The sequence below is a fragment of the Hydractinia symbiolongicarpus genome, chromosome 6 (genome assembly GCF_029227915.1).
Source record: "Hydractinia symbiolongicarpus strain clone_291-10 chromosome 6, HSymV2.1, whole genome shotgun sequence".
In the NCBI taxonomy this organism is placed as follows: Eukaryota; Metazoa; Cnidaria; class Hydrozoa; order Anthoathecata; family Hydractiniidae; genus Hydractinia; species Hydractinia symbiolongicarpus.
In genome coordinates, this window is record NC_079880.1 from 10778308 (window position 1) to 10805092 (window position 26785).

General features: G+C 33.4%; 4 protein-coding genes and 1 long non-coding RNA gene across 5 annotated transcripts; 2 read left to right on the forward strand and 3 right to left on the reverse strand.

Moving 5' to 3' along the window:
• Window positions 1–410: 410 nt before the first annotated feature.
• Window positions 411–2397, forward strand: LOC130647385 (uncharacterized). The gene is made up of 3 exons (XM_057453228.1): window positions 411–704; window positions 1139–1351; window positions 2002–2397. Exons 1-3 carry the CDS (start codon window positions 464–466, stop codon window positions 2292–2294), a joined length of 747 nt encoding a protein of 248 aa, XP_057309211.1. The 5' UTR covers window positions 411–463; the 3' UTR covers window positions 2295–2397.
• Window positions 2398–9307: 6910 nt separating this feature from the next.
• Window positions 9308–11872, forward strand: LOC130647245 (uncharacterized). The gene has a single exon (XM_057453031.1). The coding sequence runs from the start codon at window positions 9521–9523 to the stop codon at window positions 10541–10543; it is 1023 nt and encodes a 340-aa protein (XP_057309014.1). The 5' UTR covers window positions 9308–9520; the 3' UTR covers window positions 10544–11872.
• A 1678-nt stretch (window positions 11873–13550) lies between these two features.
• LOC130647586 (uncharacterized) lies at window positions 13551–15553 on the reverse strand. The gene is made up of 2 exons (XR_008982864.1): window positions 14671–15553; window positions 13551–14382 (listed from the first exon to the last, which is right to left on the reverse strand). It is a non-coding gene; the product is annotated as an uncharacterized LOC130647586 (long non-coding RNA).
• An 829-nt stretch (window positions 15554–16382) lies between these two features.
• LOC130647889 (uncharacterized) lies at window positions 16383–20285 on the reverse strand. The gene is made up of 8 exons (XM_057453895.1): window positions 20172–20285; window positions 20054–20098; window positions 19400–19559; window positions 18825–19009; window positions 17947–18128; window positions 17437–17728; window positions 16626–16784; window positions 16383–16520 (listed from the first exon to the last, which is right to left on the reverse strand). Exons 1-8 carry the CDS (start codon window positions 20209–20211, stop codon window positions 16417–16419), a joined length of 1167 nt encoding a protein of 388 aa, XP_057309878.1. The 5' UTR covers window positions 20212–20285; the 3' UTR covers window positions 16383–16416.
• Window positions 20286–24219: 3934 nt separating this feature from the next.
• Window positions 24220–26498, reverse strand: LOC130648019 (major facilitator superfamily domain-containing protein 12-like). Its single transcript, XM_057454038.1, has 8 exons — window positions 26032–26498; window positions 25835–25943; window positions 25633–25738; window positions 25343–25533; window positions 25115–25207; window positions 24864–24956; window positions 24598–24771; window positions 24220–24490 (listed from the first exon to the last, which is right to left on the reverse strand). The coding sequence occupies exons 1-8, from the start codon at window positions 26496–26498 to the stop codon at window positions 24383–24385; spliced, it is 1341 nt and encodes a 446-aa protein (XP_057310021.1). The 3' UTR covers window positions 24220–24382.
• Between the last annotated feature and the right edge of the window lie 287 nt (window positions 26499–26785).

A 26785-nucleotide genomic window follows, 5' to 3' on the forward strand; every position in this document is an offset into this window, starting at 1 on the left:
AACATAATTTCGTTCACGTTGAATTTATTCGAAAGAAACAGACACTTTAAAATACCTTGAACACTTTTAACCTAGTTACCTAGTAACAAAACTATAAACACGTGTAAATGTCGAAATGCATCCGGGGGTAAAATAAATTAATTAATATGTTTAAAATGTAATAATTAAATAAATTAAAAGGTTTTGGATGGTATATATAACCATCAAAAAAGTATGAACATTACGTAAAATGCATTAGAAATATTTTTTTTTCTTCTTCTGGAAAACACTAAACTTAAACACATCTTTATCTATATATTGAAACTGTCTATATATTAACTTCTATATCACAACGAGAAAAAAATAAACCCCCTGAATTCGATTTTTGACCAAGTTCTTAACATTTGCGATCTTCATATAAAAAATCAGCTTCGTATACCACCCTCACTTCAACTTTCAACACAACACAAGAACATTCCGCAAGATGTTGAAACTTATACTAAGCTTGGCATGCTTAGCATACATCTCAGCAGCATACTCCAACATTGATCCCATCATAAATATCAGAAGGCAAGGTTTTGATCAAGATCCAAAAACCTTTTCTCATGAAGTTATTGCACCATGGATGAGATCATTTAAACCAGGCTATTGCGATTCGTGGGAATGGCACACGGAAGCAAGATACAAGGAGCAAAGACTAAAGATCTGCAAAGAACTGAGTGGACGTAAGAATTATCTTTTTTTTTTACTTAAAAACGCCAATTTCTTTTCTGTACATACTAAAAACTTTTTAACAGCCTTATCAAACAAAATAAATGTAGAAACAAAGTAAACGCCACCCGGGAAAAACTTCTTTACTTTTATCCAATTTCGAAAATTCTTGTTTACGTTTTTTCTCAATCTAAACTTTAGACTAATAGTTTTTAGTGGGAAAAGTTTTTTTATTATGACAAAAAATTTCGTCACTTATTTCCGACTTTTTTTTCGATAAAATAAAGCAAGTTTGTATTCAGCATGTCAGAAGTTGATACGCAATTTTAATTAGACAGCTTTTTTTAATGAAATTTTCGTATGCTGGACGAGAAAGAATGTTTTCCTAATAACAAGGCTTTCAAAGTTGATAAGCGTAAATAGAACATAGATTTTTCTTCTGTCATAGAGCGTAAACACGAATGTGACTCAGCCAATGGATACTGCCGCGATAAATGTCCTTTCACAAACGGTAGCTATCCATTCTGGAGAATTCGAAACGCTGATAATGTTCCCTTCCTGTGGACGGTCCGAACACTTCAAATGTTTGACTCACCAAACGCACGGTACCCACTTCATAACGACCCTACTAAAGGATACGCAAGTACATTTTTCGGTCCCGGTAAGTTAAACTTTTTTTTACTTAAAATTAAAATATTTGTTCTTAGTAATTTGCTTTTAGTAAAATGCACAAATCTCTTTTTACGCTAACTTGGTTTTCTACACCGGTCATTTTTCTTTATAAGAAACTAAGGACATTTATTATTTTTAATGTTAACCAATAAATACTGCATGTTTCTTAGTTGGTTTCTTAAATTTAGGCTGTCAAAAAATTCACGAGTTGTGTATATTTAAAGCACAAGCATGTGCGAAGATTTTTACTTTAAAAAAGAGATTCGTGTTTGTTGATTCTTGGAACCACAGATCCAGTACTAAAAGTTCTCAACTTTTTGAAAACTTTAGTCTCTGGTTTCCTATAAACAGGTTTCCCTTATAAAAAAAATACGTGGAAACTATACTTTTATGCCACGTTTTATTTATTTTTTAATTACTTCGGGACACAATTTTCACACCAAATTATTTCCAAAGTAAATCTAGTTGTCATGGAAACAAACACACGGTGTGATCTATTTCTCGAACAATTAATTTTTAACACACGTATTCAAATATTATTTGTCTAATTGCCACATCATTTTTACTCTTCCACTGGCCAATCACTTCTGTCTTTTTCAAACAGTGAAAACAATATTACAACTACAAATTTATTTTTAGGATATTACGCAAGCAATGCTTTTGATAACAACCCCGACAGTATCTGGGTATCAAACGGAGTGTCCAGTCCAGGATTAAATTGGATTGCATACGAATTCTCCTCCCCAGTGAAGATTAACAGCGTTCGTATCACAGGAGAAGCCGACCATCAAGATCGTACACCAGGCATGTGGTATGTTGAAGCTTCATGCGAGAAATATTTTAAAACCTACTCGACTCAATGGATTATCGAGAACCACGATCACCAAACCGACAAACGTTGGAATAGACCAAGACAACAAAGATGGCGTTAAAATTCCCGCGATTTTAGACTCTATGTACTTTGCTTATTAGGATTTTCTCATTTTTCATGTAATGTAGGTATTAAAATTTTCTGCAAATAATCTCCAAAAGAGAGTACTCACTGTTTTTCTCAACAGAGTTCAAGATGTCCATATTGTCAGCGTCAATCCATATCATATCATGTCGTCATCAGTAATTACATCATTGCGTCATTCCGCACTCTTGTGCACAAGATTGTGCTTTCCTTCTGGTGATTAAAAAGCTATCTGGCAGCATTTAAGCGTCATTCAAAACCATTGTTTAGCCGTCATTTAAATCATTGCATATCAAATACCGTTCATTTAATATAAAATTCCTTCATTCATTTTAATTTATTTTCTTCAGTTTTCATTCATTCATTTACTCATTCATTCATTCATTCATTCATTCATTCATTTATTCATTGATCCACTATTCAAGATCACGATCACGCAATTTTCATCATTATTCATTTATCCATTTTTTTATGATGTAAATTTTCATCTCATTTTTTTTGACATCAACAAACACATTACATTTTTTTGGAAGCCACTAAGCTCATATCATCTTATTAACTACATGGTCATTTTTTTTTTAATTTTTTTTATCAAGTAAGTGACGTAGACAGTCATTTTTCTTTTTTAATCTTATTTTTTCTTTCTTCTTTTTCATATTTAACATTCTATTCCATACATTAGTCATTGTTACTTCCTCTTTTTTGTTTTTTTTTTCGTCATTCATTTATTCATTCATTCATTCATTCGTTCATTCATTCATTCATTCATTCATTCATTCATTCATTTATTCGTTAATTCATCTATTCATTCATTCATTCATTCATTCATTCATTCATTCATTCATTCATTCATTCATGCATTCATTGAATATCCGTCCATCACATCACTTATATACAAATTGAACTCATCGAGACAAAATAGTTTGTATTAGTCTTTATAACAAAAACAAATTTTCATCTTTCTAAAATTCTTGTTGGAATGGAAGTGTTTATTTTATTGGAAGAATTTAAACTTGTGAAAAAATATCAAAACTGTATTTATGGTATGTCCGCCCTTCCTTTATTCTTTAGCAAAACTCTATTCTCATAAATGTTAGGGAGGTGTTACTCCTTCAAATACAAATTATAAATGTAATGGCGGAGTAGCGGTGATTAAGTTCAAATGCAATAAAAATATAACTTAATTATAAATATATAAAGAGTACTAAAACTATGAAAAATTATAAGAGAATTAAAAAAAAAACAACGCTGAAGTTTTAAAGAAAAGTTTGGTGCAGCATACTAATCTTCGCAAAAACTTAGTCCTTGTGCACCAGCATCGAAAATAACAGCTATAACTTTAATAATATCATCAACATCAATACTGGTCTGAACTTTTTGAACTTTTTAAACGTGGGATTTTGGGCATTTTTTTGTGGGTTCGAAACAACTGTGAAGTAGATCTTTTTTTACGGCGCCAAATATTAAACCCGAAATAGATTATCTTAGCTTTGCCGAGATTGCACAAAAGCATAATGGCGGATGGAAGAGGTGTTGTTTTCTAGCTCTGACAATTGAACGGATGATACTGTTTTATCGAACCCAATTTGTTTTGATACAAGCCCATTTCTTCATTAATTTGCCAAATGTAAGAAACGGCGGAGAGTTATAAGATTTCCCCACTATGCATCAAAATTTCAACTTTCGAGTTGCCCAGTAATTTATCTGGTTATTTTCCCGTAAATTTCTGATTCAGAGGCAACACAGCGATGGAGTACTTTAGTTATTTTAAAAATGTCCCAGCGGGAACTTCTAGTTAAGATCAAGCCAATGCTTAGCTTTAGCCACGTGATTATTAGGTCACTTTTACTAATATCACGTAACCTTTTCTCTGCAACATAGCGCCTCAAACAGAACGATGTTAGCCATATCGCTCTGGTCACAATAGACGGAAGGTAATTTTCAAGATAAGAATAAAGGGAAATGTTTAGCTAGTATATCACTATTCTTTATATGTAATGAACCCTTTCTTGTTCTTACTCACACCTAGAGCTAGCTAGCATTAAACTGCCGACTAAGCTGGAATAATATCGGAAAAAAAAGAAGAATAAAAATAAAAATTATTATATCAACCTACAAAAATAAGGAGACCAAGATGCTAGCCACCTTTAGTACATAAAACATAACTAAAAAATAACACATGCTAAACCCATGTGGGTAACTACCGTAGAAAAAAAGGAAAAATGTTAGCACTCAACTGTACTATGAAAATAAGTATGGAAACAGGGAAGAAATTAGTCTGGGAGAAGTGAGATAGACTAGTTCTGTTGAAGGTAAATAGTTTTGTATAAAATTCCATGAATAAATGGACTGAAATCGGATAATAGTTTGAGCCAAAAGATTTAGTTGAGATTTTGTTGAGTGATGAAGAATGAGACATAAGGAATATAACTTTTTTTAAAATGTTATTGGTTTGAATATGTCAGAAAATACCGCATCAGAACTAAACTTTAATCCTGACGAATATTCTATGCCCCTTACAATTTCCTATAAGATGTACGTTGTAGCGACAACGGGGCCTTCGACACTTTTTTTTTGGAGGAGGGTCCAGGAAAATTTAAATTTGGACTTGCTTAAGGCGAATCTCCACTGAACGATTTTTTTACGACGATTGTCCTTAATACTCGAGATAGGTCGCGATTTTCGTCATGAAAAGTTGAATTGGTTTAGGATGACGGATGCATTCCTCCTCCAAGTTTGGACTGTCCTTATTTTCCTTTTTACGCCTATTTTCATGTAGTTTGTTATAGGGAATATTTTTATGTATGCCATGAAAGTACAAAGTAAGGACATTCCAAAAAACAAATAAACAAATAATTAATAAAAATAAAAAAACACCCTGTAAAAATAAAAACAATTTTTTTAAAAAGAGGCTGTGAAAAACTACTTGGATAGGGAAGCAAACAGTCATGAAAGTATATTCTGATGATGTCATCAATGGCTTATTTTTAAAAAAATTCGGAAATTTATCAGATTTTCATATTATGTAAAGCTTAAAGCTTCAATCAAAATAATGTAAAGAATCATGTGCTTTTGATGGGCGAGTAACCGTACCTTAGAGTCTTTCTTTAAGACCCTATTAATGCCGGGTTATTTGAGGGCTCCTTATTCGATTTCTGAATTTGATAATAGATATGAAACTTAGCACAAGTGTTGACCAGGCCTTAAGTAACAACTTAGTCAAAAACGTTTCGCTTAATTAAGAGGTTCAGAATGATACCAGTCTCCTCCAAAGCATTTTTTGTCAGACATAACAATTAACGCAGCGCCCTTGGGACGAGGTTGTATCATGACTGAATTAAAAATATTTAATTATTAAAAAATTCTTTTATAGCTACTTTGCGGTTGTCAGCAATTTATATACCATAACATCGAATCTTACACGCTTCTTTCAATGTTTTGTCCAAAATTTCTGCGTATTGCGGGATTTATAGACCTATTTTCATATCTATTTAATTCCGCGAAATATGCATGCGAAAATGCAGAATGACATGAAAACGAGATTACCTAAATCAAATTTCAGGATACAAGTTGCTAACATGCAAGTTTAAAGAATGTAACAACAAAATGTTGATTGTTACAGCTTTTAACTAGCAGTTTCACAAAAACGTAGTTAACACAGTTATAAAGAGGGTATTTATTGGTAGTGGTAGTGTGGGAAAAAGTTAAAATATTTCAGATTTTAAGGGCGTATCTTTTGGTATATGTTAGGTAGCTAAACCTAAAACCTAGCCACGTTTTTAGAATGATATGACATTTTTATTTTACTGTTTCCAAGTAAATTTATTACTAAAACTCAATTGAACAGTAGGATATATTTTTTGCGATTGGTTTACGTTATAATGGATGATGTTTGATGAATTTTTTAAATTGATAATTAAAATTGATAGATCTTTGTAGAAAGCCGAAACAAAATGATTTACAAAATTGTTAGAACATGACTGTGAACATATGCAAACTAATCCTAAGGCTACGAGCAGAGTAAGTTTCGTGCTCACAGATATATTGTAGAATAACTGTTACTTTAGTAGCCTAGTTAACTAAGCTTTTTTTAAGAATATGAAATTCAGTTCTTGTAAGTTTTGAAGAACAATAATATGTATAGATTGAGAGTAACAATATTTCGTTGTTGTTTTTTTATCTACTTACTTTCATGTGATAGAACAGGTAATTTTTCAAAATAAATTCTTCCAAACAATTCTTTATATTACTGTATATAAAATATGTACAAAATATTTTTAATAAACAAATATTAACAATAAAATCTTTTTTTATAAAAAAAAAAACCAACAAACAGTTCATAAAATTGTGCATTTTTCTTTTTTATTGTGTAATTTTTTCGTTTTCCAAACACTTAATAAAGCGATTCTCTCAAATAGCTCATCCACGTGAAATCTCAGCAAGGCTGAGCATTCGTGATACTCACATGCATCAATGGTGGCCGACATGGTACGACCGCATTGTTTTGAAATAGGCACCAAATTGACTTCAAGTAAAGATCGAATCACACTTTCGTTATCTCTCAAGTCAATTTTATTGCACACTAATACAATAGGTGCTTTTGGGCAATACATTTTAACTTCAGAAATCCAATGTTGATATACTCTTAAAAGGCTTGTTGGATTTTCAACAGAGAAGCAAATTACAACGACATCAGCTCGAAGGTAATGCAGACATCTTTCTTCCCAACTATTAGCTGCGGCGTCAGTCAAGGTTAAGTTGACATTAACACTATTTGCTGTCACGACTGTCGATGTTTCTTTTAAAGTGTCGGGTAAAAATTGTGAAGGCAAAAACTTACGGAGGTAGCTTGTTATTAAGGACGACACACCAGAGTTTTTGTCGCCGACAAGTACAACCTTTTTATTAATCAGAATCTTGTTGTTGTTGTTGTTCATTTGCGTTTTATCGTGCATTGTGTGTTCTTGTGTTTTTGTTTCATGATAAATGTTCAGCTAATTATGTCGAATTTATATAGAACGTATAATTATGCAAATGTATGCAATAATTTATGCTTATGAAATATATTTTACATGTTGCGTATTTTAATTAACCGCATGATTAGGTTTGTCGTTTTCAAAAAATAAATACTCTTCATTGTAGAGTTTTTTATAACATTTTTTCTGAATGTAGGCTACTTGTATGTAGGAAGAAGAGTTTAGCGCAACGTAAACGGACAGTGCAATTACCAAACAAGTAAAAACCCTTTGCAATACGATACAAAAACTCCCCCACAATGACGTGGTGGAATTCATCAGCTGAATTAATTAAGTGAAAACGTTCTTCGGCATAAGTTAAATACATAGGGGCTAATACATAGGGGCTAAGTTACATTTTAAAAACACCTGAAAATGCCTCAGGACGAAGTTGTGAGCAACCTCGTTTCCAGGTCATCTTCTTCCTTTTTTATCATTTACGTTATCATGTACGTATTTTAACATTCGTTCGTTAGCAAAATGAAATTTATATTTGCTCCAAATCCTTTAAATTTTTGTTCCGTTCCAATGCATTAGGAAACAATAATTTAAATTTAAGTCGATGTGAACAATTTTATATTGGAAATTTCCTAGGCATGATTATATTTTAACCTCGTTCCCAGGGGTTTCTGCCTTTTTGACATAGAGGCCGGCGTTTAGCCGTTAAGTAAGCGCTAGCGGATTTGACGTAGGCAACAAACCCTGGACACGAAGATGGTTATTTTTTCCATCTTCCCTTGAAAAATTGTCTTTCTTGTGTTGCAACAATTCCACATGAAGACGCTTCAAACAAAAAAGTCATGCAGAAGATTCGCTTTACCACGCAAATGATTATAAACATTCCAAACGGATGAATAATCTTTCTTTCTGATTGTATAAAATAATTCAGCAAGTGGGAACACAATATGTGGTAGTTCTAAGAAACTCCAATGTGCATGCGTCACAGATGTGGAAGAAGTAGTCAACTTTGTTTCCAGGACATATTAGGCTTTTTATATTTGGACAGTCCAACCATGAGAAACTGGGGATGACGTTGAGAAGTAGTCAGTGGAAAATCTCTTGGTCAAAAAACCCTTTTTGGTGGCTTATGCTGTCTGTGGTAGAATTTCGGACCGTTTTGAATCAGCAGTAAATGGACTGTTACGTCTTGGAGTTTATTGTGCGATGTTTTTGTTACGTCGCATGTTTTATAATGCAGGCCTGTGCTCAACTTCGTTCCCACGGCATTTTGCCTTTTTAATAACGGCTCAGGGGCTCAACCTTTCTTTTTTTACTTTATATTAAAGATAAGGCAGTTTTTAATGTTAACAAGAGGCTTTTGGCAATCGCGTAAATTTGCAACAAAATGTTATTTTTTGTTACATTTACAGCTGGGTCTAAAATATCGCGACCAAATATTAAGATTTCTACTACGAATGTTCTTCGCCAACCGAAGATTTAAAGACATCTTCAGCCGATTCAACAAGGTTTTAGGAAAAAGGTAATAAATCTTTCTTTAGTAAAAACAAGGGATATCAAATTTGAATGTTTATGACAATCCTACTTAAATTACAATTTTAAATCATTCTAATTCTAATTACAACCAATTCAGAGTTATGTTATACCTTTCTCCTGGCCCAATTCCCTTTTTATAGCCAGGCTAGGAATTGACGAAATATAAAATCAAAATAAATCAATAACAAAACTGGAATTTTACTGAATTTTTACTACAAGACACATTTTCAAAGATTCATCTTTATCGATTGTATAAAACAATTTCCTAACCCCGTTCCAATAATTCACAAAGACACAAAAAAAACATCTATCAAAATCAACGTTCGTCATTTCAAGAACTAATTTGTTGCTTAGCTCTCTCGCAAACGTAGTAGAGTTGCTTTTAAACTGGTTCTTATGTATAAATACATTATAGAAATCTATTTGATTCATTCAATTTAAAAATTTGTAAGAATCTTAGAAATTCAAACATATTTAACAATTTGCATAGCGTTTAAATTTTTCATAGTCATTCATTTGTTAAGCACAATATTATATCAAATATACATTCGGTAGAACTTTATATTTCAAAACATTTTAAAGTCAAAATAAAGTTAGTTTATTTTTACATATTTACATTATAAATGAATATTCAATTTATTCACTGTTAGTGTAACATTTGAATGGTTGAATTTAAGATGGATTTTAAATTGGAATGTTAACAAAGACACAAACATTCCAAACATTAGCTTTTTTATGTGCCTTGCTCATTTTTGTTCTTATCAATTTATGTCAGTTCAAAGATGGCAGCGATATTATCTTCAAAGACGACACAAATAAAACAAAAACTCCACAAAGGAAATTATTGTTATTTATTGCCATTTTTAGCAGTCATACCTACAAACATCGAAGAGACATGCTACGAAAGACCTGGTGTAAATTATGCATGAAACATCAACTTTGCGAATATAGGTTTATTCTAGACGGATTGGGACTTGATAGGAAGCCTTTACCATCCGCAGTACTTAATCAGATACGGAATGAGTTAAGATATACAAATGATATGGCTATACTGGCATCTCCTATTGGTTTAAATTTCGCGCTAAGATTTTACAAGGCTTTAAAGTACGCTTCACAAGTTTTCGAGTTTGAATATTTTCTTCGTTTAGACGATGACCAATACCTTTGTCTCGATAGGTTAATGTATGAACTTCCATCCAGACCTCGTGAGTCTTTATTTTGGGGCTATGCACACTGTACACCAATCCCGCGAATAGATGAAGCGTTTATTATATTAACAAATGACGTGGTTTTTAAAATATTAACCAATGAAAACATACATTGCTCACCATTTGGAACTGAGGCTATATCATCATGGATATATAATTTATCAGACGAAGGACCTCTGGTCACATGGTATACTGACAACTTCAGGATAATGCATACACCGCCATTTGAACGAAGTGCTCATTTACGTCAAGTTAATATTTGTCATGCATTTATTTCGTTACATGGAATTTGGCGCGAAAATATAATGGTCCCTTTACACGAGAGAATAATTAGAGAAAATACAGAAGATTACGAAATACCTGATATACATCACTTGTGCCCAGCAAATAACAAACGTATTTCACTTGATGAACTAGACAAACACGGCAAAGTACAGCGGTGTATAGACGCACCTGTATATAAACACAATAACGGGAAACCTTACATCGGACGTGAGGCAGCAACGTAGTCAAAAAAATTTCGCAATCCAAGTGCGATACATCAAAATAAAAAATCGCGAATGAATAAATAAATAATGCTATCTCGGGCTTACCATTTTACAAGAGTTACAACATTTTTTTTAAAATTTTTAATCGAACTTTTTTTAAGAGGTTGTCTTTTAAGCCGTAAATTTATTTTACGTAAATCACCAACGTAATATATTATATACATATGCTAAAACTTTGAAGACAAGATAGACAAAACAGATGTTACGTCAAACTGGAATTTTATCATTTTTGTCCAACATGCATTTTCTCGCAGGAAACTTTGCAAATGAGGGATGCAAGTAATTTCTTCATTCATGGCCCAAAACGTGTTTTTGTTCAAAAACATATCTAACAAAAACACATTGTGTCGTACTATAAAATGTATTACTCGTATTGTCGAATAAAATTTGTTTCTTTTGATCTAACGAAGCAAAGAAAAATTATGTTTTTTACTTTGTCAACATTTTTGCAGGATAAGATCGTCAGTTTACATGTACATACATAAAACGAACTGCTATCAATGACCGTCCTGTAATATAACCCTGTAGCTTTTATCTTGTTTTTTCTGTGTTAAATTGCGCTCAATTTTTGCAACAAAACGACAAAACGATAGATCTCTGCATTTTGTTCATTTTTCAAAATAAAAACTCAAAATATTCACTACTTGTCGCCGACAATCTTTCGTTGTTAAAGCGGATTTTTATCCACATTTTTTTTCATTTAAAGCAATTCATGTTGCAAATCCATGTTAAACTCTTACAGCGGTGGGCTCCTTCCTGTATAAGGTACTTTTTATCAATTAACTTTCTGCATTTAACATTTAATGAAGGCGCAGTCAAAAAAAGCTTAGAAAAAACCCCCAGAAAAAGCTACAAAGAAAAAGTACTTCTACCAAACAGAATAAAAAACCTAACACGCTGAAAAATTTAGAGGAGTCAAATGAAACCTTTTAAGTGCTAATCCACGGTGCCTGTTGCGAAATTCTAAAAGGTGTCAAAATTTGACCTTTAAAGGTGTCATTAAAAGGAGTCCAATTTGACGCCTCTAAAGGTCAGGTCAGTCAGAAAAGCATAAACATAGCTGATCAGCTGGATGCAGGCTTTAACCAGTATCTTAAAAAGCATGTACTTACACAACATGTAATAAGACATTCAAAATGTCTACCATTATTGATGATTGTCAATCAAACATGGTGCCATGGATACAACTTTACGTTTTAGTCATCAAGGGAATGGATCACGAAGTGTACGAGGGAGCCCCCATATATTTAGTTTGTTCGTGACAACATGAAAAAATCTTTCATACGGGTATTATTAATATAGAGACTAGCCGTCAGCCCTTAGAAAAACCCACGGCTACGCCCTAAAACATATTCTGGCCGTCAGATTTTTGCCTTTTATACATGTTCCAGGGTATCTCCAATCTTTATATCCTAAGCACATAATAACTATTCGGGTACTATTTAAACAGAATATGGGTATTATTATGAAAGACTAGTTGTTAACCCATTTTACTTTGTGGGGTTCCATAATGAAGCTGCGCGCAACCTTTTTAAACGGATAAAATGCAGCTTTTATTAAATGGAGACGATTTCACTCGTCAGTAAAATATTTACACTACAGGGGATCCTTAATGAAGTTGATTGCTAGTTAGAAAATTTATAGGAATTCGCCCGCCACAGCAAATTCGATAAAACTATTTGACATTTGTTATTTGTAAATATTTCGTTCGTAGTTTAGCATCACCCAGCTTCGGCCGACAAACAGACAATTCACATGTTCGCCCTTCTTTTATAAATTACACTTTGTGTTTCCGTAGCACGACTTTTTTTTGGGACAGAAAGAATATAGATAGTCATTAGACCGTAAAAGAATCCACGGGCCGGTGAATTTTTATCCGGTTTTTAAATTTCTGCGGGGTTGAAGTAAAGAATACGGCTAATATTATAACCGTCGAAACTCCGGCTGAAGCGACAAGTTACTGTGTGACCCGGCGTTAAACGCTAGATTAAGCACTGAACAAGAGCCTTAAACTGTTCTATACATCCCGGTGGAGCGCTTTAGTGCATGTATGCAGATTTTGTAAATTGAGTGAATCACACGCAGCGTTATAGTATTTAGGGTGTAATATATATTTCAAAAATAACTTTCCCAGCTATAGCTGCAATAAAAAAGCGAAAAAACACAGTTTGCAAGTTACGCGTCATATTAATATTGCAAAGTAGTGCCCTTAAGTAAACCGTGTAGGTGTAGCACCCTTATCAAAGAAAAAGTTGCTTTAAATAAAAACACAGGAAATAGCCCATCGTTACCTTGCCCATCTTAAGCATCGCTCTGCAATTTAGGGGGAAAAGAACAGTAGTAAGTATCACAGGTTAACAGAGACTGTTAATCTTATTGAATCAATAAACTTTAGACTTTCGCCAATGTTTATTGCAGTAAAAGGTGTACCTACCCAACTTAGCATAAGAAAAATTATGTTAAAACTTTGTTGCAGCCAACGTATATTTAGCTACTCTCGTTTTTTGGCTAGATGTAGCTAACAGCTAGGTAACCACAACCCAGTTGCAGGTTAGTAAAATCAGACTGAGGATGATAACACAAATTGGGCCAATAACAATGACTAGACAAAAAACACTTTGCTTTGACATTTGTTTCTGTCTAAGCTTCTGTTTAGAAGAAACTGAATTTGATATCCTCGAAGAAAGCTAAAACGAATAAAATATTTGCGTTTTTAAACTTTTATGTTTTCGCTTGATTCTGGATAATTCTGAATTAGTTCTCAGAATATATGAAGGGGAATCAAATTTTAAAAGTGGCTTTTTTCTTAAATAATTTACTATTATATAAAAAATGTTTATGACAAACGGATAATAAAATATTGATACATATGGCAAACCGTTTTTCTCTGTCTTTCCACTTTGCTCAATTTTATAGACAAATTTGTTTTTCCTTCCCACCTTCCTCACAATCACAAAAAACAACAACCTTTTTAGCGAACATCGGTATTTCGCGCTGTTTGAATTACAAAAAATAAAACGAGAACGTCGGCGTGAGATCATTGTACGAAGAACGATTACTTTTATTGTAATCGCCTCCTACTCCAGAATAAAAACCACCGTACTCTGTAATTGACAAATTAGAGGTTCATATGTTTTTTTCGGTTGGAAAAACCTTTGAGATTACTACTCAGTGACGACGCAATGAAATACTACTACCTTCAGGGAAGTAATTTCAGTGGGGATTAATTTAATTTGCAAAATTTAGCTTTCGCGAAAATTAATTCTCGCGAAAAAAGATCTGAAATTCTTAACAAAACTTTTTGTAAAATCACTTCCCTCAAAGTTAACATAATTCACTCTATTTACACAGTAAATAATTGTTGAGCCACTTTATGGAATCAATTATAGTAAACCAATTCACTAATTGTTCCGTAAGTGACGCCGATGTGTGAACTCGAACCTGAAATCTCATATTTACAAGCCGAAACCGCTACCACCGCCATCTCCGCTGCATCTTCTTTGTCAGTCTTTATCGCCAAGCTTATAATGCTTGGGGAATCTCTTCTTTCCTCTCGACTTTGTGCTACCGATGCATAAAAAAAATGCTAAGTAGGTACGACTTATTTATTATACGATACAAGCAAACAATCAAGCGATTAAGCAAACAAGAAAAATATTCAAGACATTTAACTTTCTGGATATCTATAAAGCATAAAAAGGATAAAAAATTGAACTTATACTCCTATTTTCCAGTTGACTTTCTTTACACATATATCGGTTCTCGTTCTTCGGCAGGAGCTGACAATTTATAAACCGTTCCTGTAGACAAAATAAAATGAAATGAAAAAAATATTGAAATACACATATTTGGCAACGTTTCCGATACGACAAGAAGAGTTATACTAAGATTAGCTAAATAAAAAATCTTCTGATATTTCAATGCGTGAAAAAGTTTTAATCTTTTCAGAACTGTTCCGCTTAATTTTGTTTTCGATAATGTCGTTTTAAATTATATATTTAACATTAGATTGAAAAGGAAAGGTAGCTAAACAATATTCCTTAAATTTAAAAGAAGACGTTCTATTTAAAATAATTTCAATTGTTTACTTTGCCAGGCAGAGCAAAATATATTTGGCAAAAAGGATGCTGGCATATAGCTTTCCTCTCCATCTTCAACAAATTTCCTGTTTCCTCTCGACTTTGTGCTTCTGATTCTTAAAAAAATAAAAAAGAATTGCTAAGTACGTCTTATTTACTATACGATACAAACAAACAATCAAGCGATTATACAAGCAAGAAAAAAAGGACACAAAACAACTAAATATAATCGTTGAAGTCAAATCAAGACAGTGATTAGTGTTGCTGGTATATAGCTTCCTTCTCCATGTTCAACATTTTCTTTTCTAATCTTATTCAGCAGGTTATATTTATTAATGAAGAAAAATGATGTGATTCATGAAATAAACAATTTATCTCTATAGACATTCATGATGATATATTGAAAACCTAACCTAGCCAACATGCTTTTTTCCAGCTATTTCTCCTAACCAACAGCTACGACCATATAAGCAAAAGTTAGCTAGCTTATGAAAGTAGACAGATTATTGTTGCTAGCTATCTAACCAGCTAGAAACAAACTATTAGCGAACATGTTGCAAACTTTTATGTATTTAGATAGCTGTAATTTTGTACCTTCACCTGTGTTTCTTTTAAAATCGAAGTTGCGAGGAAGTTATACAGAGAAATCGCTGTAAGCACTCCGCACAGACGGGTGTCATGATTTGTCTGTATCAGGCGTATTAGGTGTTACTCATAATTAACTTCTTTGGGAAATCATTCCACCAAATATAAAGTACTGACCTTCTGTTTTTGCTTTTGCGTGTTTTTATTTCATTTAAGTTTTGCCAATCAAGAAGAGATCCAAAAATAGTATTTGCTAATGTGTGGGAGGAATATTCATATTCCCACTGAACACAACAAGAATGTCACATCTCCAAGATGGAATGATGGCAGGGGGGGGGGGGGGGGGGGGGGGCAAGAAAACGATTGCAAGCGCACAATCACGTCTTCTTGTGCGAACGGTCAAGTAATCAAGAGATAGTAGGCACTAAAAATCGCGCACTCCATTAACTGTATTATTTTGCGCATAATCGTTCTTTTTATTACCAGAAATGAGCCATCAGATTGTTGACATAATTCCAGGTATTAAAAACAGACTTGCCAAAATTCACTAATTCTGAATCCTAATTCCTTGACGTCGACCTTCCTTGGGCCTCGTTACACTTGCTCAGATTTTTCTCGCGCTTATCAATTTCATGCCTTAATATTGTTGAAATGTGGGAAAATCTTAAATTGGGAAAATCTTAAATTCTGATTTGAAAATTCTCACTGGTAATTGCCATGCACAAAGTTATTTAGCTGCTGTCCGTTCATTTCAAGCTCTTAACAGTGCCCTACTCCACGGCAGATGATTCCACGTCCTAGAACGTATGGAGTCATAAGGGCATGAAAGTGTCACATAGATGTATATAAATATATATATATATTGTCGAGTTGAATATGTATTTCTTTTTATTGCATAAACTATTTTTTGCTGAATGACAAGATTAGTTGACGAACAAGCAAAAACTGTTCTAGCTTTAAATTATTATAGCTAATTTGTTTGTGACAGAATCAGTAGAATATGAGCTCCTAGAACTTTACGACGCATGGACAGATATAAAGGACGTTTACTTGGAGTTTAGTGGAGAACACTTACAGTCCAATCTTACACGACATGTGGCAGTCTATATACCACAACATCGGCAGAAACAGCGGAGTTGTGTAAAGAGAAACTTGAGTTTTGCATTTATCTTAACACAAATTGCAAGATTTTTTACAATTTAGTTTCAAATACTGTTGGTTACAGTAGCCAACCTTCTGCCATTCACTGCAATATTGATTATAATCTCTGCAATCTAAAAAAAATATCTTTTGCTACCAAATTTCTATATTTGTAACCTTATTTTTTCAAAAATTTATGGTACTGTTGGAAAACGTTTGCCTAATCTACACGCGCTTACCCGGAGGAAGTGGTTTGGTTGTCGCGATTGGTGGACGCGTCATCACTGTGGTCGCATGCGTCGTATTCGATGAAGGGACGTGCGTCGTCTTGGATGATGTTGCGTGTGTAGTGGCAGGCTTACTACCATCGCAATTCATCCTCATGTCTGGTGGATTCACTAAAGATGAATAAAAGTTGTTATTGTTGTTGTTGAACACATAGTGTAGACGATACAACAACTGAAGATGACAGAAATTTTGAAAAAAACTTCTCTTTGGTCGAGAACGAGTGATAATTATTTACGTGCGTGTCTTCTAGCATATTATTTTGATCTTAAATATCACATTTTGTTAAGTTTCGTGCGCATTAAATTTCCTAAATAGTTTGCATGAGATACTCATATTTGTACCACAGTACATTATTCCCAATTATTTTCCCGCGCATTTAGTCACGTTGTTAAATAAAAAAAACTAATTAAGCAATACAACTCAGGTCCAGACTTTTTTTTGCGCGCATCGTCGTCATGATAACTCAAATAATTGATTTAATATCAATATTCCTGCGGTCTTTCCACCATTTTTTAGAAACCAGATGATTATTAAATCGAAAACTGTATTATAATCCCCCTCCCCTATAAAAATAATAATAAAATATAATAATAAAAGATAATAACCCCCGTCTAAGTAAATCCAATTACGTCATACTAACAGGCGGGCGAGAATGGACGAAATAGCGCTGCGTGAAATATGCACGACGGGCAATTCACCAGGGGATTTTTCATTGGTTGATGACTAATTTTATAAAATTCATGTTTACGCTTCTGTACTTACACGTGCATGTATGATATTTATTCATGCATGGATACGCTTCTTTGATCAAGTTGTACAATCCTGGATCATACGCCTTCAACTCTTGATGAGTGTTGATGCGATTATGAATACCATTTGGTGGATCTGCTTCAATATGACAATTGAAAAAACTTTGCATCCCTTCCGCAAAATATTCTCTCGAGTCTGTCATTGAGTACGTGTTTCGCCACAAACCTATTTGTTTCGCGTAATTGAATTGACTTAATAAACGATCGTAGAAACCAGGAATACCTCCTCCTCGTATGGCGACTTCCTATTGGTTAATAAAAACAATAATGGGTAGGAAAAGGGTGGTGTCGGAAATAGACCGGGAGGGGAGGTGGGGGTTGTTGTAAACGCTGTTACAAAATACTTTTTAAAGTTCAATACAGAGAATAGCATTAGTCAAAATTGTGTTGATGAAGTTAGGAAGGATTGTAAGGCAACTAATGTATCGCTCTTTAACAACGAATTTCCAAACTATATTCTTACTGCAACACCATGAGAAGCTTCGTGAAAGAAAATATCATCTCCTCTGTATCTGTCGTTACTCAAACAAAGTAAATTTTCTTCTCCACCTGTTGAGATAGGCCGCCCAAGAACGCCACCTAGTCCCCGTGCGCGAGTATCCCACCATTTTGGCATGTGACTGAATTCTGGGATTGTTGTTGTCTCTAAGTTAAAAAAATGAAAAGAAAGAGAAGAAGAAATAGAAAAACATGTCCCAATCGACAACTCTAAATTAAACAAAAAATTTAACGATCAGATTTGTTTGAGAGCTATTTGTTTACCAATAGACTTATAGACTGGATATCCATTTTTTGTTCCGTGAAATACACGTACCAAAATACCGAATAACATGAAAACGAGATTAGTTATAAGCAAATTTTTACCTTGAAGCAAATTAGTGCAGATATGCTTTGTTTGCTTGGAATCTTTGCAAAATTAAAGAAAAAAAAGAAGAAGAAAAAGAAGAAGAAGAAGAAGAAGAAGAAGAAGAAGAAGAAGAAGAAGAAGAAGAAGAAGAAGAAGAAGAAGAAGAAGAAGAAGAAGAAGAAGAAGAAGAAGAAGAAGAAGAAGAAGAAGAAGAAGAAGAAGAAGAAGAAGAAGAAGAAGAAGAAGAAGAAGAAGAAGAAGAAGAAGAAGAAGAAGAAGAAGAAGAAGAAGAAGAAGAAGAAGAAGAAGAAGAAGAAGAAGAAGAAGAAGAAGAAGAAGAAGAAGAAGAAGAAGAAGAAGAAGAAGAAGAAGAAGAAGAAGAAGAAGAAGAAGAAGAAGAAGAAGAAGAAGAAGAAGAAGAAGAAGAAGAAGAAGAAGAAGAAGAAAAAGAAGAAGAAGAAAAAGAAGAAGAAGAAGAAGAAGAAGAAACTAACGTTCATTAACTCCAATCACTCCAAATCTTCCAAAATGTTTGTACATGCTTTCTCTGACATCTCTTCGATCAGCAAATAAGAAACGTGCTATGTAACAAGCTCTTTTCAATGCAGCATCAGAAACTCTGGACGATGACACAACAGGTATGCCATATGCTTCTGTGTATTTTCTGTAGTAATTATATCTGAAATACAAAAGTATTAGATGGCATAGGTGTTATAAAGTCAGTTGCCATAGCTCGCATATTCGTCTCATCCAACACAATATTAGATTTCGCATTTACAAAAGTGATTTACTTAGCCATCATGGGTCAGCTGAGCCTTTAAAATGCAGAAACCTAAGCAACGTTGAGCCTCATCTAAAACCAGGCATTTAGTGAAATATAAAAGCTGGCCAAGATACTGCCATTGTGGCTATAATTTTTGACAAGCAATGTGTGTATACAAATTAGGAGTTTCATTGTAAGGGTAGTTTACCAAAAGTGTAACTTTCCTGTTTGAAACATACCGATTGAGTAAAAAAAGGAATAAAAGGACAAAAAAATATACATTTGTCTAATCATTTTACTCGTTACCTGGTTATAAATGTCAAGTCATTAGGTACTGAGGAAATGACGTCACAGCTGTGCGTATCTTTAGCATGGCCAGGTCTCAATCGACTTGCGAATGCAGTGTTCGAGAGTTTAACTTGTAAGCGAATGTTTTTGGGAACGTGGTCATATTTTTCATATGTGTCTAAAGAAGGACGAAAAAGTTTTATACACGAGGTGCTTATTTTTATTGCGCCATCTTTAGCAATTAATAGCTGATCTACTTTTAACTTAACTGCATCAATATCACATCAATACATCCATAGTCATTTACAACGCATTTCGTGTTGATGTTTTGTCATTTAAATCAAGTACTGCCAGTGACGTCATATTTACTATGAATTCCATTCAGAAAACAAAGTTAAACCAAAACGATACTTACAGAGACGATATTTGTTTCTTCGGCCTTGTTGTTTTCAGCCACGAAGCATTAACTTTCCTCAAAAACATGTTACATCCTACCTTTTGCATGTCAATAAAAGCAAGACATGTTTTTGCTGTTGAGCAAACATTTCACCCCCCCCCCCCCCTTACTAGTGAGAAGACAAACCTAGGTCTATCCACACACTGCGAGTGAGAAATCTTGCTGGTTCATCTTTTTATTAATCATAAAAATAAAATATTCTCTAACACACTCACCCAAGTTGAATTGATCAGCTCTAGGCTGAAACACGGCTTGTGCATCTGTAAAAAAAAAAGAAGTTTTAGCTATCGAAATATTAAAAGAATATAAGTGAACCTTTAATAAGATACATACCAATGATGATGACGAAAAATGCAATTCCTAACCAGAACATGACTTATAAAGTAGTACAAGTTAGAAAAGGTTGTTCACTGTGCATAAATATATGGCCATTTCTTATTTCAGCTGAGTCAACATAAATTTTTAGCAACGTACCGCCATGCAAGAGGCCTTGCGGTATACTTATGTAGCTTTCTCGTTCGAACGTCATGAAAATCTCTTGTGCCCATTTTCCGAAACTTTTTCAGCTCCTAAAAGCGACACAGGAATTTCGATTCGATTAACCTCACAAATAATTTCAAACAACTTGCAAACCCGCCAAATTTAGGAGCTGGTAAATTTAGTATAGCATTAGAAAATTTGGACCTCCTTTTAAGAGCGATGGCGGATTTTGACACTCCCAAAATCCAGAAAAAGAAAAAAATAATATGTCTATAAAACTTAGCATAGTAGCTAACTAACAGAGACATCAGTTAATAAATTTTACCATCAGTATTTTTTGTTCACACCATCATTTTTCTTCTTAAAAATGTTATTTTTTAATTATTCGGATATTTTCATCTTTTTTTGTAAAAAATATTTGCACAATATTTTTGACCAGCTTCGACAAATTTTTAAAAAGATGCGCTTTTGTTTTAAAACCTTGGTTAAAACTTTCAACATCGTCTCGTAATAGGCAGAAAATAAAAGTTATAAAATTTCTAACATAAAGCATATTTATATCAAAAGTTATTAAAAAAATACACAAATAATTAGTGGTCAAATTGCCACCCCTTTTATTGTTTTTAATTGGATTTCAGGCAGTGTAATTCTGGCATGCTACAAGAAACATGTTAACTGATTAATCTTCATCCACCACTGCTTTTTGCCTTGCCCTCTTTTACGATTTTTTTTTATTGCTGTTGTTCAAAGCTCATAACTTGCAGCTGTTTATGTAGGAGCAGCTGTAAAAAGAACACTTGTGAAGTTAAAATTCAGTTCATACAAAAAGTTTAGTGCGGCAGGATAAAATCCAGACAATCGCATGTGCTAATGTTTACAAATTTTTACCAATCAAATGTAACTCTTTTGCAAAATTTCTCACGAGAACATGTTCTCGAGGTCGAATTACTTTGATAATCCAACTTTTTTAATTCAGTGACAAACGAATGAAAGTGAAAGCATGTGATACGCTTGTTTTTATAACCGAAGCTTGCTTTTACACTCCACGTCAGTTGAACCTACAAATTTTCAGGTTGCATGTTTGTGTGTAAAAGTTCTGTATGTTTTACGGAAAGTTATCTAGATTTCCCATGTCCAAAATCACATTGAGCCAACTTGTAGTAATATATTGTTAGGTCAAACAAAAATGCAGAGTAACAGTAAGAACTTTTTATTTTTTAATAGGAACATTTCTACATAAATAATTTTAAGTGGCGCTTGAAAAACTTTACATACCTAATGATCTGTTTAACTTTTGTCAGCATGTTAGCACACTGGAGTTTGAGACAGCAAAAAAAGAAGATAAACCAACATTGAACTGAACTTGAATTACGGTCATAACAATGCTGTGTTGTTGGATATAGTTTAGTCAGGAATTTGTTTATATAAGCAACAAGAAAACAAACAAACAAATAAAAAACAAACTTTAACTAAGATCAAATCGCTATCAAATTTACTCTGGTAGAAATTGTCCGCTAATTCTGTGACTGTACACCTACTATGAAATCTTTCTACCCGATAGATTTTCGAAATTACAGAAACAACCGTATGTCCTGTAAGAACTATCCAAATAAAAAACAAACACAGGTAATGTAGAAAGGAGTAAAATCGTTGGTTGAAGTAATGCTCAACAATTCTATTTCTCTATACAGTCACTGACATTCTCAAAGAGCTATAAAATGGAAATATAAAGATGCAACAGTCTTCAACAAGAAAACAAAGGTTAAATAGGATGATTGGAATATATTGCCATATCTTGCCAGTCTGAGTGTGTAATTTTTCTTGTTCGGGTGCAATTTAATCTGCGACAGATCGGAAGAAAAAATGGTATTGATTTGAAAACACGGTTTCAGAAACATGTGACAGCTGAGTTTGAATATAACATTTTTAATTTAAATAGTCTACCCGCTAACCTGGTGAGGATTAGGTGTGATACAAAATTTAAAATGTAACATACTTAGTTTGTTTAAAAAACGTTTATACAATATCACTGGAACTGTTTTTGGACGGAGAGTAGTTTCTAAATAGACGGTAATCACCATTTTTATATACAATGAATATTCAGATCTCCTACTTTCTGGTTCAAATAGTAACGACAGTAGAATTTATTGAGTAAGTTTATCCCATTGGTGCAGTTCCAAATCAGCTATTTAACCCGTGGAATTAATCACTTAATTATGGAGGCAGGCGTTAAGATAATTAAATCTTGGCGATGCAAGCAAAGAGTCGCCCATATATAGAGAATATTAGTTTAGATATTTAATAATCCCATACCAGCAGTGAAAATATACACTTTCTCACTGAATATAAAGCTCTCTATTATAGAGGCGACAGGTTCAGAAATTTTCGAATTTTTTTAACATGTGAGTTATTAATAACGTCATCAAAAACAATGCTTTCCTTACTGTTCATCTTCTTAATCAAGTGAATTTTTTAACTTATTATTACTATTCCGGATGTTTATACAGGATATAGCTACTTCAGTGTTGAAAACACTGTTATCAATGTAGGTTCTATGTTCTAAATATAAACATTAGGTGAACAGCGACATTGCCTAACCAATTTCTCTCGTATAGCATGGGTTGACCCGTAACTGCGGTAACGACACTTGGTAAACATGCTCGCGCTCTGGACCGAACCACGGACCTCGTGATTAAGACGCGAGCTTCAACACTACAAGGCCACACGTCAAGGGCCAATACTAGTACGGGTATTTTTATAAGTGAGTAGTTGTTAGGCTGTGGAAAATACACGGATTAGGTTGTTCTATGTATCCCGGATTTCAAAATATCGCCGTGGGAAATATTCCAGTCATCGCTATTTTGTGCATTTTTAACAGAAAATAAAAAATCGGCTACCATTTAAAACAAAATACGGGTATTAACAAAGAATATGGTTGTATAATTATATTTTAACAGCTTTACCCACTTTTTATACCAATCATACAATAGAAACACTTTTTCAATAAATAAAATTTAAAAATAAAAGGAATAAAAATAAGTTAGTTAAAATAAGTAAAAAATATGCCATATAAACAATAACAATGGAGATTGGAAAGTAAAATTAAAATTGATTGACAAACAGCGGCCTGATTTACAAGTTGTTTTGCCAGTATGTAACTAATTTTTCATACATATTTATGCATATCCATGCTTTTCTTTTGCTAAAAAAAAACTTTCTATAAAAATTGGCAGTTTTCCTTTAAATTTTGCGTCAATTTAATTTGGCGAATGGTGATATAGTTAAAGATAAGAATAATCATAATAGAATATTTATTCATCAGCGCAGTCAAATCCTGTGTTTACTTCGCTTGGACATCTCTGTGTGCCTTGAGATGCGGTTGGCTCTGATGGTAAGGTGTAAATAGCTTGTTCCTCACTAGTTTGCCCATTGCATAATGTTGTGTTTTTAGAATCTTCACTACAAGTTGGCTTGCTTTCGTTGCTGATAACGCGTCTTGTTAAAAGCTCACCTGAAAAATAAGGATAATAGTTTTTTGTTTTGTCTTTACGAAACATAAAATTAATTATTTTAATTAAGTTCCTAACAGTATAAACTAAAATTTACTTTTTCGGATGCAAGTAAATTCCGATGGGAAGAGAAGCGCTATTGATATCAAACCAATCAAAGCACATGTGCCAGGAACTGCGGTTTGAACAACTTTTGAAAACACTTCACAGTCTTCACACGTAACCCTAAGAAAGAAACAAACAAATAAATTAAAAAAATATGTAATTTAGGTAAAATATTTTATTGACTCTATAGACTGACAGACATGCGTAATCATTCCTTTAAGTGAGAATTGAGAATGTAACCAATCAATTACTGAACTCAAAATGTGGACTTGTCTAAAGAAGAGAAGATAGTTTACAAAATCTATATAAGTGTCAATAATAGCCAATTTCTTCCCAACGATTCTGCTTTTATTACCTACAAGAACATGTGCGCGTGCGCAAAAAAAGCCCTGCAAAGGTCCATAAACTTCTATAAACATTGTCAAGTCATCTATTGCTTACTTAATGAACTCACCCTGCTGAAACGCTTGGTTTTAAAGTCTGGATAACAAAGATAACAATTCCCGTTGATAATTTATCTGTAAAGCTCATTGCTGAATAAACAAAAGCACTTGATCTCTAGATAAATAATACTGTTAGTTGATTTCAATTGCCAGTAAAATTGAATTAAAGTAATAACCAAATAAATACTGTTGCTTTATTTTTGAAATATTTGTTGCTCTTACCTTATCTGTGCCAACCAACTCAGCCGTTTTAGCCAGCGATGTGACCAATATAATGGAGCTTCCACTCCCAGCCAACCAGGCTGCACCATAGACAGCTTTCTTGTGCTCTTTAGCAACTGAAAATAACCAAAAACTAGACCCGACGATCATTAAAGCACCCAACACGTACGTCAGCTAAAAATAAATTAAAAAATAAATTAAAATAATGTCAACCACAATAAAAAAAAAATTGTATCAATAACAAAAAGATTATGTAGTGTTGTTACCTGACTGCCAATTTTTTTTGTGACGAATTTCACAAAAAAACTTGTGAAGGATCCAGCAATCAGTACAATCAATGGAAAATATGCAATGGCTTCCTAAAATGAGAGAGAATGCGCAATACCTTTAAGTGAGTATGTTGTGGTTATGAGGACACGGTCATAGTAACAAAGGGATGACATAATGGCGAGGTTTCTACTCGCTAGGTAGGCAAGTAGACAAACATTATAACATAGAATAACACTAGGAAGTTTACCTTTTTGAAGTGTAAAGCATCAGTAAGATATAGTGCAAAGTATGATTGGAACACATTGATAGCCAGTCTTGTAGACATATACATAAGTGCAGTCTAAAAAAGGTGTCCATAAATAACTTAGCGTATGTCCTTTTGAACAAAAGTGGACTACTTTTGAAGTCGATCTATGTCAACGTCAATCGGTTTCTGCTTTTCTCAATTTTATTTTTGAACTATAAAAATACATACCTTATATAATCGAATGTCTTTTAACCAATCCTTCCAAGTTTTGCCTTTACCGTTATTAATAGCAATAGTTTTGTCAACATCATTAGAACTGGAGCTTTTCACAGATGAAACAGTTTCCTGATTAAAGCTTTTTGTACTGAATCTTTTAAGCCCACATTTGCCTATTGGTACAAAAGTAACAAATTTAGTTAATTAACAATTTTACAACGTGTAACAAGTCATTATTAATTTTTCGAATTTTTATCATCATTTTTACAGGCTTTAAACAGGTAAAAGTACTTGGTGGTTACCTGTCTCTTTCTCTATTTCATCCATTTTATGTCGTCTCTCCTTTGTACCGATGTGAAAGATTAACGAAAAGACAAATCCAGTACTGACAACAATGAACGCTAATATCTGAATAAAGACATTGTCATTGACATTGTAACTTAGATATGATTAATAACAAAACACGATTCATGCTTTACATCTAAAGATAAATGTTCTACTTACCATAAACTGTTTGGACACAGATGAATCGACATTCTCACCATCTGTTGTGCCTAGCAACAACCAGGTTGTTCCATAAACAAATATACCACAAACAAACGTCAATCCTGATCTAAATAAAATGAATAAGAATTAATATGTTCGCAGTTTTTTCAATGTTTTGGATGATTATACAGCAGGATTTTAGTTTGATTATTTACCTGATAGCATTTAGCTCAACTCTTTGACTTTCTTTGGAAGTAATATCAGGAATCAAAGACAAATGAGCGATCTGAGTTGCTGCCCAACCAAATTGAAAAACAATAACGAAGGCAGAGTAGTACACTAGCTTCACTGTCGCTGATGAATTACTGCAGCCGATGCAAAGATTAAACACAAATGGGAAACTAATCAAAACACATGTCGTTCCAATGCCATGCCATAACTTTCGTTTACCATACCAGGTTATTTTTGTTTTGTCACAACTGTAGCCGATAATTAAAGTAAATAATGCATCCGCCACCTGACCAATTAGCAGTACCAGTCCTGCATTTCTTTCAGATAGTCCAGCTAGCTTGGTCATATATATGAGAACGTAACTAAACCAGCAGTTTGCGCATAAATCATTGAGGATATGACCAACTCCATAGAATATTTTTTGTGTTCGTGGTAGCACCATTTTGTCCATATCTTAACTTCACCTGTTAAATCAATCAAATATTTGTGAAACAGTTTTTGTGGATAATATATCAAATAAAGATATATTCCTCGCAAAGCAAGTTCACGTGTTTTAAATGCGAAAGCTGACACTAGGCGTGAGAACGAATGATTGAATAATAGTTTTCAGAGGATTGGTTTGTTACCTAAATAGCAACCGAGGTGAATTAACAATGCTTATACTATGAATTAACAACAAAATTATCCAAACAATATCTTAAACAATGGATCAGTGAGAGTTCTGCTTACGACATAAGC

Excerpts from the sequence above, each read along its gene's own strand:
- LOC130647385 (XM_057453228.1), top strand. The coding sequence starts at position 464 with ATGTTGAAACTTATACTAAGCTTGGCATGCTTAGCATACATCTCAGCA. Across the intron at positions 705-1,138 it reads CTGCAAAGAACTGAGTGGAC|AGCGTAAACACGAATGTGAC; the intron begins GTAAGAATTATC and ends CTTCTGTCATAG. Across the intron at positions 1,352-2,001 it reads AAGTACATTTTTCGGTCCCG|GATATTACGCAAGCAATGCT; the intron begins GTAAGTTAAACT and ends ATTTATTTTTAG.
- LOC130647245 (XM_057453031.1), top strand. The coding sequence starts at position 9,521 with ATGTTAACAAAGACACAAACATTCCAAACATTAGCTTTTTTATGTGCC.
- LOC130647889 (XM_057453895.1), bottom strand. The coding sequence starts at position 20,211 with ATGTTCTGGTTAGGAATTGCATTTTTCGTCATCATCATTG. Across the intron at positions 19,560-20,053 it reads AGCTGATCAATTCAACTTGG|ACACATATGAAAAATATGAC; the intron begins GTGAGTGTGTTA and ends GTCCTTCTTTAG. Across the intron at positions 18,129-18,824 it reads AGTGATTGGAGTTAATGAAC|AGACAACAACAATCCCAGAA; the intron begins GTTAGTTTCTTC and ends TTTTTAACTTAG.
- LOC130648019 (XM_057454038.1), bottom strand. The coding sequence starts at position 26,498 with ATGGACAAAATGGTGCTACCACGAACACAAAAAATATTCTATGGAGTT. Across the intron at positions 25,944-26,031 it reads GTTGAGCTAAATGCTATCAG|ATCAGGATTGACGTTTGTTT; the intron begins GTAAATAATCAA and ends CATTTTATTTAG. Across the intron at positions 24,772-24,863 it reads CAAAAAAAATTGGCAGTCAG|CTGACGTACGTGTTGGGTGC; the intron begins GTAACAACACTA and ends ATTTATTTTTAG.